Here is a 12,487-nt window from a genome sequence, read left to right on the forward strand (position 1 = left end):
AATGAGAATGGATGGTTTTCACTGGTGAGTAAGGAGTGTGTGAAACAGCAGAGAGGTATTGGGTGATCTAGAGCCTTGAAAGTCAAATGAAACCTTGGAACAGGGTAATAAAACAACAGTAAAAATGGATGAGGACCTATCCTCAGGGTGGACCAAAAGGGGTGAGAGGGGTGGGCATGGAATCTGGGAGGCTACTCCGTAGTCCTGCCCCCAGCCACTCCAGTGGGCCAAGATTGCCAAACAAAATGGTGATGTGGGCAGAGTTATTCTCTGGCACCCTCTACTTTCCCTGAATTTTCCACTTCCTATTTTTTTCTCCCACTCCCAGAACACTTGACCTTCCAGGTTACCTCAATCTCTACTGCTGTGGAAGTAACTGTTTAAAAGGATAGAAAGGAATAAGGCAAAGATTATCTGCTCTTACTAGTTTTATTCAACATTGTATTGGAGCTTCTAGCCAGGGAAATTAGACAAGAAAAAGAAACATGGTCCCCGGGCCAAGACGGCGGCACGGTGTTCCACACTCTGGTTGCTGGTGGCTGTGGGGACCCCTCGGCCGCCGGCTGCAGCGGGGAGGGGGAGCCGGCTGCTCAGGGGGAGCATGGTAGGGGCATCGCTGGGCCGCACGCTGAGGTTACCGCCTTCACACCTTCCCTGGGAGCTCGCGGCCCTGGGGCGCTACTGACATTGAAACCGGGTGTCAGCCTCACAGGAGTAAAAAGTTACCCTTTTGTTTGTACTGCCTCTTTCCACACGAGCACCCCTTTGGCCAAAGAGGATTATTACCAGATATTAGGAGTGCCCCGAAATGCCAGCCAGAAAGAGATCAAGAAAGCCTATTACCAGCTTGCCAAGAAATATCACCCGGACACGAATAAGGATGATCCTAAAGCCAAGGAGAAGTTCTCCCAGCTGGCAGAAGCCTATGAGGTGCTGAGTGATGAAGTGAAGAGGAAGCAATATGATGCCTATGGCTCCACTGACTTTGATCCTGGGGCTCGTGGCTCTGAGCAGAGCTACTGGAAAGGAGGCCCCACTGTTGACCCAGAGGAGCTCTTCAGGAAGATCTTTGAGGAATTCTCATCATCTTCTTTTGGAGATTTCCAGAGTGTGTTCAGTCAGCCTCAGGAGTACATCATGGATTTGACATTCAATCAAGCTGCCAAGGGTGTCAACAAGGAGTTCATGGTGAACATCACTGATACCTGTGTGATGGAAAGGGGAACGAGCCTGGCACCAAGGTGCAGCACTGCCACTATTGTGGCGGCTCCGGCATGGAAACTATAAATACAGGCCCTTTTGTGATGCGTTCCACGTGTCGGAGATGTGGTGGCTGAGGCATCATCATCACATCTCCCTGTGTGGTATGCAGAGGAGCAGGACAAGCTAAGCAGAAGAAGAAAGTGGTTGTCCGTGTGCCTGCAGGAGTCGAGGATGGCCAGACTGTGAGGATGCCTGTAGGAAAAAGAGAAATTTTCATCACATTCAGGGTGCAGAAAAGCCCCATGTTCAGGAGGGATGGCGCAGACATCCACTCTGAGCTCTTTATTTCTGTAGCTCAGGCTATTCTTGGGGGGACAGCCAGAGCCCAAGGCCTATATGAGACAATCAACGTGACGATCCCCCCTGGGACCTAGACAGATCAGAAGATTCGGATGAGTGGGAAAGGCATCCCCCGGATTAACAGTTATGGCTATGGAGATCACTACATTCACATCAAGATAAGAGTTCCAAAGAGACTGACAAGTCGGCAACACAGCCTGATGCTGAGCTTCACTGAGGATGAGACAGATGTGGAAGGGACAGTGAATGGCGTCACCAGTACAAGCACTGGAAGATGGTCCACTGGAAACTAGGCCAGGAGCAGCAGCCCCTCCTCATGGCCAGGGCACCTTGGAGACAGGAGGATTCCAGAACAGCAGCTTTGAGCCCTGCCTGCAGAGGCCCTCTGGACTACCTGGGCAACAGCAAAATCATGTGACAATCCACCTCTCCACAGAACGGTCATGGTGGACAGCTCCTGGGCAGTAAGGCGTGGCATGCCTAAGGGCTGGTAGTTTTCTTGTCCACGGGTAGGTAACTCAGCCTCTTCTGGCTCAGACAGAGTAAGACATCTGGACACTTCTTGCAGAGCCAAAACTAATTTGGAATCAAATGTGGTGGAAATCTTAGTAAAGAATGAAGCCTGAAACTGTACCAGTTGTGAAGTGATTAATTTCCCTCTCATCAAACTTTCGGGAGGCTCTGGAATGAGTCTTTTCTGACATGTTGTCTTTTCCAGGAACTTGGGGCCTATAAGCCCCACCAGCATCGCCCACCCCTCCATAGAGGTGTCCTTTGCTTTTCTTGGAGTTTTAATTCCCGAGGGTATCAAGCAGCTGAAATGTGGGAGCCATGTTCTTAGGATAGACAGTCCTCCCTCCCACCCCACCCAGGTGGCCTCTTGTCCACAGCTGTGGAGCTGTGGTGTTTGAAGCCCGGCCTGAGTGGGACTCTACCCATCTGCTGGACCACAGCCCTCCCTGGCCACAGCCTGGCTGACTGCCTCCTTATCCTAGAGCCTTACGCGCCCTGCCTGCCGTGCCTTGGTTCTCACCACTTACACTGTTGACACCTGTTTTCAGAAGTGTGTTTCAATTATTTAATGCTAAGAATCATTGTATTTTCCTGTATAAATGTTTGTTCAGAAAAGGAAAGTGCATCTAAGGAATTGAAGGCTCTCTACCATCCAGCCAGAGCAAAAGAGTTTCCCCAACCTCAGCTTCTAGGATGTGTAGATTCCATGTGTTTCCAGACCCTCCCATCAGTAAGACAGGCTGATGGAGAACACTTCTGAATAGTTTCCTTTTTGTTTTCCTTCATAAGTTACTAAAATAAAGCATCTAATTAAAAAAAAACAAAAGTCATCCAGATTAGAAGAAGTAAAGCTCTCTATATTTGCAGATAAAATGATCTTGTATGTAGAAAATTCTAAGACATTCACACACACACACACACAAAAGTAATACTTGCAAATAAAGTTAAAAAAAGAAGTGCTGACTTGTACACCAAAAAAAAAAAAAGCATTGCCAGGAAGTATTAAACATGATCTAATAAATGAAGAGACATGATATGCATATGAATTCATTTTGACACAATATTGTCAAAATGACAACATTCCCAAGACTCATTTATAGATTTACTGCCGTTCCATCCAACATTTTCACAGAAATTGGCAAGCTAATCATAAAATTTATATGAAAATGATAAGGGCTCTAAGTAGAAAAATCTTGGGGGAAAAAAATCAGAAGAGCTAGTTTCCCAATTTCAAAACTTCTGCAGAGCTACAATAAGCAAGACAGTATAGTACTGGCATTAGGACACACATTATGAATCAATTAGACAGATTTGAGAATCCAGAAATAAACCCCTTTTATACTTATGGTCAACTGACTTTCAACAAAGGTACCAAGACAATCCGATGGGGGAGGATAGTCTTTTAACAACTGACTCTGGGACAATTGAATATCCATCTGCAAAAGGGTGAATTTGGATCCTTATCTCACACCATATACAAAACATTAATTCAAAATGAGTGATATACCCAAGTATAAGAGCTAAAACTATAAAAGCATAGAAGTAAACCTTCGTAACCTTGGGTTAGGCAATGACTTCTCAGATATGATACAAAAGTACAAGCAATAAAAGAAATAAATTGGACTTCAACAACATTTAAAACTTTTACACTTCAACAAGCACCATGAAGTGGAAAGGTAAAGCCACAGACTGAGAGAAGACATTTGCAAGTCATATATCTGATAAGGCAGTTGTATACAAAGTATTATACATAAAGAATTCCTACAACTCAACAGTAAGAAGAAAAATGATCCAATGGGGTAAAAATGAGCAAAAGGTTTGAATACATATTTCACCAAGGAAGCACATGAAAAAATGCTCAGTCATTAGGAAATGAAAATTAAAGGCACTTTACACCCATTAGAATGGCTATAATAAAAAAGAAACAAGTGTTGATGAGAATATGGGGGAAAAATGGAACCCTCATACATTGCTTGTAGCAATGTAAAATGGTGCTGCTGTTTTGGAAATTTTCTTAAATAGACTTACCATATGACCCAGAAATTTCACTTCTATGTATATACCCAGGAAATATGAAAACATATGCACACACAAAAGCTTGTAAATAAATGTTCATAACAGCATAATTCATAGTAGCCCAAAAGTAGAACCAACCTGAACATCTATCAACTGGTAAATGGGTAAATAAAATGTGGTATATCTATATGATGTGATATTATTCAGCCACAAAAAGGTATTAATTATTGATACATGCTACAGCATGGATAAACCTCAAATTTTTTATGCTAAGTAAAAGAAGCCAGATATAAAACACCACATGTTATATGATTCCATTTATATGAGATTTCCAGAAAAGAACAAATCTCTACAGACAGAAAGTTTATTAGTATTACACAGGGCAGGGGATAGAAATGGGGAGTGATTGCAAGTGAGCATAAGATTTCTGTTGGGAGATGATAAAAATGTTCTATAATTAGATTGTTGCAATGGTTGTACAATTTTGTAAATTTACTAAAAGCTACTAAAGTATCAGAGAAGGAAAACTCTGACTCCAAAAAACCTCCGCTGCCTTGCGGCATACCTCTTCAGGGGAAAGGCTAAGGGAGTAAACCCCGACAGAAAATCCGGAGCCAGAGTCCCTAAGGCGGTTTGACGTTGTAGTCAACACCGGCAACTCCTGCGGCGCACCTGAAGCCAAACTGTATTGACTCCGTCTTTCCCTTGGATCCTTCAGCTGCGAAGAGAGGGGGGGTCTGCTGCATGGGCAACAGCAGACCCTCCATATCACCCTGCCCAGGCTCTGTAGCTTCAGCGTCATCGCAAGATGTCAATTCAACACGGGAGGAGACAGATACTACCATGTCACTCCCGAGTCGGACTGCACAGCCATTCTCGGCGGTGCAGATAGACTCTTAAGAAGCTACACCATCGTCTCTTGAGACGGACGGCTGCCGCCGACGACTAAAGTATACATTTTGTTTTAATATCCATTAATTACACAGTTTAACTCATAATTTTATGTGAATTCTTTGATTTTTAAATTATAGCTCATTAAATATGATTTTAAAGGGGGGTAAATAGGCATGATAATACTTGCTAATGGTAGGATTTTAGGCAGTCACTTATGGATTCATTCAGAAAATATTGATTAGTACTATTATGACAGATGCTGAAAATATGATACAAATACGACATAGTCCCTGCTTACCAAAAACTCATGGGGTAGAAAGTAGAGATAATGAATAAATTAAAATATACTGTGATAATTACCAAAATAGAAGTGTATGCACAATGCTATGGGAATTCAGAAGCCACAGTTAACACTGTCTGGAGGAATCTGGGAAAACACCAAGGAGGCAACAGTTGAGCCAGGTGCTGAACAGGAATTTGGGCTCACCAAGGGAGGAGGCAGGAGAGCACACTGGGCACAGAGAGGGATGATTAAAGCCCCTTAGTGCTGAGTTGTGGCATGACTATAGACATTGTGAGTAGTTCATTAGGGCAGAAGCACAGTATGAAGAGATGTGTAATGGAGGGGAGCTTTATCTTCAACAAAACTAAAAAGATAAGCTGGGAACACATTCTGAAAAGCCTGTGTGTTGTTAACAAATTTTGGCTCTTTTTTTAAGCAATGGTTGGCAATTATAGTCTTTTAAGCTGGGAAGAGAAGCAATAATATACCAAGCTATAATAAATGTGAGATGAAGGATTGAACACGAGAATATAGCAATACAGGGGTGAGGGCGATAGGAGAGAATAAACAGATAAATATTGAGGAGGCTATAAATACAGGAAGGTATTTGGAGTTGGAAGGGGGATCTAAAACTTTATAATACTGGGTACAGCAACACCTAAGTCCACTAGACAGATCTGGGCTCAAAGTGGGCAAGGACAAAGCCAAACCCAAACCCAAAGCCTATCCAGTTTGCACTGGGCCATCCCCAAGCCAGCCTGTGGGGACAGAAAAGGAAGAGAAGGGGAAACCACAACAACAGGCTCTGTGGTGCTGGTGCTGGGACTGGTGGTGGGCACGTGCGGTAGACACCCTCCACCCCAGGCAACCTCTTCTGAAAAGACCAACCCAGAAGACTCCTTCCTAAAAGTGTGTCTAAAAGTGCATGATCTACACAGCATCAAAATGACAGAGCTCCCCGTTTACTTAGTCTGATAGAATGAAAGGAAAAAGCTAAATCTGGATAGAAAAGCACCAAATCTGATGATTTATAAGGAAAATGTTTTTGTGCTGCTTCTCAAAATGCAGGTATTTTAGTTTGAAACTTTTTTTAGAATAATATACATTGAGACAACTCTTTCTTCTCACCACTGACTATAGGAGTCTGAGTGTTCCCAGCCATCTTCCTTTCCCAGGCACCATCATGTCATCAGAGAAATCTGAGTTTTACAGCCCCAAGGATCCAAGGGGAGCTTCAAGTTAGGCTCAGCCTAAATGGACTTACCAGAAAGATTTAACCTGTGTTCCAGGCCTTCATAGAGAGTGACTGAAGGACATTTCCAGGAAAGTACAGCAGCATCTCTTCATTCCCTCTTAGAATTCTAATACAGGGACTGAGCTACTTGACCATCATATCTGGTACCTACTCCCCTTCCCTCTCCCTGAGTGCCCAATCCAACAAGACCGATCAGTGGTGCTTCAACAGGAGAAAGAAGATAGGTGTCCCTACAGGAGATGCAGGTAAGGACATTGCTACCTGAGAAGAAATAAATTATTGAAATTACAAAAACTAAAATAAATTTCTCTCAACCAACCATCTCAGCTTCAAGAGAATGAAAAAAACTTTCTTCCTGATGTAATGGAAGAGATGGAGATGAGTATGGATGAACAGTTAAGTGATTCAGAAGTTGACAATGTCCATATCACAGATCAAAATCCTTGGAGGAACACTACAGTATTGAATAATAAATGTAGCAATGGATCTGGATTTTTTCCAAAGAATTATAACAGCAATAGATATTATTCCAATGCAGAATACATATCATTCTTTCGTGTAATTTGGGGATGACAGTGGAGTGTGCTGAAAGTAGTTTCTCTGTGGAAAGAGAGATAGGATACAAATAACTTTAATTCCTCATAACATAGTTTCTGTCAGGCAAGTTGCCTCTTTTATCTTGAATCTATCTTTCCTCCCTGCCTTAATGTCAGTAATTTGTAAAGTACATAGAGTTGGGATGCCTTGTTGTAAATTTTCTGATTCCATTTTACTCATTGTCCCTGTCTCCACAAAAGCAATGTTTCATGGAAAGTCGTCGTTGTCGGCAGCCGTCCGTCTCGAGAGACGATGGTGTAGCTTCTTAAGAGTCTATCTGCACCGCCGAGAATGGCTGTGCAGTCCGACTCGGGAGTGACACGGTATCTGTCTCCTCCCGTGTTGAATCGACATCTTGCGATGACGCTGGAGTGTCCTCTCCAGTGAAACTGAAGCTACAGAGCCTGGGCAGGGTGATATGGAGGGTCTGCTGTTGCCCATGCAGCAGACCCCCCCTCTCTTCGCAGCTGAAGGGTCCAAGGGAAAGACGGAGTCAATACAGCTTGGCTTCAGGTGCGCCGCAGGAGTTGCCGGTGTTGACTACAACGTCAAACCGCCTTAGGGACTCTGGCTCCGGATTTTCTGTCGGGGTTTACTCCCTTAGCCTTTCCCCTGAAGAGGTATGCCGCAAGGCAGCGGAGGTTTTTTGGAGTCAGAGTTTTCCTTCTCTGATGTACCCTGACTGGAAGATCGAACCAGCAACACTTAGCTCGCAGGCCGACGCTCAATCCACTGAGCCAAACCAGCCAGGGCCTCATGGAAAGTATGTTTTAGAATACTGCAATCAATGATGGGATAAGGGCAAAAATCAGTATTTTGATGAAAAACAAAAACAAAAACAGGAAGAATGAAAAAATATGTAAGTACAGCTCAGTGGCTTTAAATTAGTTATTTGGAAAAGCAAAATAATTTAGGTAGAGTTCATATACTAGAGGTGTTTTTCTACTTTTTTAAAAATTGACTTTTATTCTCTTTCAGGTAGGTAGTGGAAAGAAATTCTATTGCGCTATTTCCCCTTTCAGTACCAAATAAATGTGTATATAAATAACCCTACTAGAATTGTCATATATATATATATATATATATATCAATAAAAAAAGATATTATGTTTTAAAATGCAAGTCCTTTTCAGGTGAAATTACATATGGTGGCAGAGTTACAGACAGCTGGGATCAACGATGCCTTCGTACTGTCTTGAAAAGATTTTTTTCTCCTGAAACATTAGAAGAGGATTATAAATATTCAAAATCAGGTGAATGGCTTTTTAGCACTATGGGAAAGACACTCCTAAGCAGTTGCTGACAGCACCTCTCAGTTGTCCACACAGGAGTTCTCTGTGTCCAGTCCTCACAACCGAGTCCCCATGTCCACCCTATCCCCAAACTTGGCCACCTTTGAAACTGGTTTGGTTGTAATAGCACAAGAATATCTATTGTGCATTAACCACTTTGAATTATTTCTTTTCTAAAATGAGTCGTATTCTGCCTAAATATGTTTTCAAAGTTATATAAATTCGGAGCCCTCAACAAGGCATACCTTTCAGCCACACATCCCTGAATTCGAGAATCTTGAAATGCTCTGGAGGAGACACCCTGAGAGGTTAGGACACTAATCAGATGCTCAAGGCCTCAAGAAAAGCAAAGAAACTAGACACAGCATGGAGGCTTAAGAAACACGTCTTTGTTTCTACGTGAGACAGCTGCCTATAGCCACCATCTGAACATAGCAGAGAAGTACCACACTTAGCAGTACAGAGCTCGTTAATCTGAGACACCTGCCTTCTGTGTTTTCAATAACAGGCATCTATTTTGCACCTTTGGCTGACAGCCTACAAGAGTTTAAAGATTACATTGAAAATCTACCTTTGATAGATGACCCAGAAATATTTGGAATGCATGAAAATGCCAACCTAGTTTTCCAGGTATGTGGCCTTTCAACTTATACATATTTATAGCTCTGACCGGTGTGGCTCAGTAAGTTGGGCATTGCACCACAAAGCAAAAAGTTGACAGTTCAATTCATGGCCAGGGCACATGCCTGGGTTGCGGGTTCTATCCCCAGTCAGGATGTGTGCAGGAGGCAATGGATCGATGTTTCTCTCTCACATCAATGTTTCTCTCCCTTCCCCTCTCTCTAGAATCAATAAAAGAAAAAAAATTTTAAATACATATGTAAACTTGAAACATCAGTAATCACCTCATCAGCTCTGTAAATTATAATATTCTTGAATAAACAAATAAATGTTTCATCTTAACTTCAGCATTTGGTTCCAATTTAGCCTGTTGTTTCTGGAACCTTCTCAGAAGCCTAAAATCATCATGTGTTTTCCTGTCAATGGCCAACTCCATCCACCTCCTGGCCCTCTGCCTACTCCTTAATCTATCTACTAGTCTGCCATAACATGGGAATTTAGATGATAATCCAGACGGTCCTTTCTTTTTTGTCATTCTCTCTCCATGCTGGGCATATTTGAATATTACACAAAGATTTGTGGACCCACAGGTGATTACATTGTTCAAGTACAGTAACAAACATCTAAGGCAGATAAATTAAAACACTGTTTTTTAAAAGCACCCTCATCGAGGTCACCACACTAGACCACAGCAATGGGTCCAAAGAGCAAACTAGACAGTTTTACTCCTCTAAGACCTCCTGATGCTGCACCATTACCTAAGGTTAGTCCAAGCTGCTCAGCATGGTGCTCAAGGCTCCGCCACGAGCTGGCCACTGCACACTTTTCCACTTTCATCATCTATCACGGCCAGATGCCTGTAGCTACAGCAAAGCTATGAAATGAGGTATGTCCCTGAGGGCCCTGGAATGCTCCACAGGTTGAAGTCTAGGTTTGGCCTCACAAGGCTAAAAGGGATCATCTTTCTTTCTTTCTTTTTTTTTTTCCTAATCACCTTTCTTTTTAACTTAAATTTTGCCCCTACAAGTGTTAGAGGGTGAGGTTTGCTTAGATATCAAGGAATCTATGCCAAACAGCAGTGGAACTTCCAGAAAGAACACCAACAAATTAATGCTCTGAAACCTCATCATGTTCCCCACCATTAAAGTTGCTATGCTATTCATTGAGGCATTAGAATAATCTATCTCATTTTTCCTTATTCTGCTTCTAGCAGGAAAAAGAGGTGGCCAAGCCTAGTGTCCATATGTCCTCATACCTGCTATTTGCTCTGGTGCAGGTAGGGAGGGGAGGGGAGGAGAGAGAAGGGAGAGGAGGGTGCGGGATGTTGAGACTTGCAGCATCCTGAGACATGATGCATTGCTGGCGGTGTGTACCTGGGAGTGTAGCATTCTGTATGTTCTGTTGGTTCAGAATGACCAAGACTGAGACAACAGGCATGTGGTAAGCCCCCAGTATGTGTTTCTGTCCAGCCTTCCTTCCTCCATTTTTCTGGGATAATGCATGCCCTACTCACACCCCTTCTTCATTCTGTAAAATTCTGGTATGACTTCCAGCCACCCCCTACCTTCACAAGGGTGACTATGTGACTTAGGCCTGGCCAAAGACAGCACCCCATCACCTCGCCAATTGAACCAGTCCAAGGGACAGGCACATGGCCTATGCTAGGTGAATGAAAGTCCCTTCCTGAGATAGTGTTTATAGATGCTGGGATGTGGGAAGGGCTCTCTCTTTCCTCTCAGATTCACTGTCTAGGATGCTGTATATCTGAAGTATTCCATGGCCTTATCCCTAAAAACCCACCACTCTTCCCTACTACATGGAAGAAGATCACCCACCAAAGGAAAGAATGAAAGAAACAACCAAGCGTGCACAGGAGTGAAAGAATTAGATCAGTGGTTCTCAACCTGTGGGTCGCAACCCCTTTGGGGGTCGAATGACCCTTTCACAGGGGTCGCCTAAGACCATCAGAAAACACATATATAATTACATATTGTTTTTGTGATTAATCACTATGCTTTAATTATGGTTGGGGGTCACCACAACATGAGGAACTGTATTAAAGGGTCACAGCATTAGGAAGATTGAGAACCACTGCATTAGATCTATTCATGCCTGAAACCCACATGACTTCTGTTTTCTTCCCTGCTATATGAGTCAACAGATTCCTTTTCTTTGCTTTAGCTGATTTAGGATAGGTAATTCTGCCTCTTGTCATCAACAGAGTTTTAACACAAAATATATGAATGATTCCTTCCTTCGTCCAACAAACCAAACTTACACAGATGCTTAGTAGACACTAGTAAAGAAAATTGAACCTTGACCTGTGCACATCAGTTGGAGATACAAGGAAGAAATTAGCCTCCAAGAGAAAAATGAGCATTAAGCCAAGGGCCATCTGCATAAACTGTCTATGAGCAAACAGAAATCCATTATCTCATTTCTAATTAGAGGCTGAAAAATAGAAAGAAAAAAATCCAACAGAAGCTGAGTAAATACAGGGAAAAAACATACTGAAAGATAAGGGATAGAATACACCATCCAGAAGATACAGACTCACTCTCTGCAAATCATCTACTGCAGACACCAGAAAATAGACTATGTTTTGGCATCTGGGGTAGGGTAGAAGCACCAGCCCATACAACAACAACAAAAAAAAAAAAAAAGAAAGAAAGAAAGAAAGCCAGAACTTGAGAACAGTCTGATATATATACCAAGGAGGTCATGAGATGTGTGAGAATAAGATACAGTAGTCCCTCTATATATCGCAGTTCACTTATTGTGGCCTCACTGTATCGCGGGATTTTAAAAAATATTATATTTCCTTATTTATCACAGATTTTTCACTATATCATGGGATTTTTCAGTACTGTATACATATGTTGTTAAAGTTATGTAGGCTTAAGAGTGTAGAATAAATGTAAGGTTCCTACTTCACGGGGGAGGTCTAGAACATAATACCCGCGATAAGTGAGGGAATACTGTACTTTGAGGAAACTAAAAATACCATAGTGGAATTAAAAATTGTTTTAGAGGCTTAACGACCAGAACCGGGATATAGATTATCATACATGTGATGTAGGGAATGAACTTTAATAAGCTTTCCAGAACAGAGATTAAAATGATGAGAGATGACTATAGCACAAGAAGATTTAACAAAACAATAAGAAACAGAAGCAATAATTTGGGGATTTTTTGTTTTCTGAAAAGGAAAATAAAATGCCCAAAGCTATGTGTGGACACATTCTAGCACTAGTTAGGAACTACAATAATAAGAAAAAGTTCATGGTAGCATCTAGCTCAACTCACCTCCAATCCCTGCCCCCCTCCCCCAAAAAAGTGTGACTGGACTACTACATTAGTCAGGAGGGACTCAGTTGCGCTACAGTAAGAAAATTAGTTATGTCCCAATGACTTAGTCCAACAACTATGTTGGCAGGTGGACCCAGGGGCTCTG

General features: G+C 42.4%; 1 protein-coding gene and 1 pseudogene across 1 annotated transcript in view; both read left to right on the forward strand.

Annotated features, from left to right (window-relative positions):
* Positions 1-12,487, forward strand: part of DNAH6 (dynein axonemal heavy chain 6) — a 328,739-nt gene that overhangs the window by 283,177 nt on the left and 33,075 nt on the right. The window contains exons 69-70 of the mRNA XM_090281614.1: positions 8,254-8,373; positions 8,921-9,042. Of these exons, the coding sequence (XP_090137740.1) occupies positions 8,254-8,373; positions 8,921-9,042 (242 nt within the window). The remainder of the gene's footprint in view (positions 1-8,253; positions 8,374-8,920; positions 9,043-12,487) is intronic.
* On the forward strand, positions 125-2,177 carry LOC150006343 (dnaJ homolog subfamily A member 3, mitochondrial pseudogene; annotated as a pseudogene).

The sequence above is a fragment of the Furipterus horrens genome, unplaced genomic scaffold (assembly GCF_987537825.1).
Source record: "Furipterus horrens unplaced genomic scaffold, mFurHor1.1.pri manual_scaffold_6, whole genome shotgun sequence".
NCBI classification, from domain to species: Eukaryota; Metazoa; Chordata; class Mammalia; order Chiroptera; family Furipteridae; genus Furipterus; species Furipterus horrens.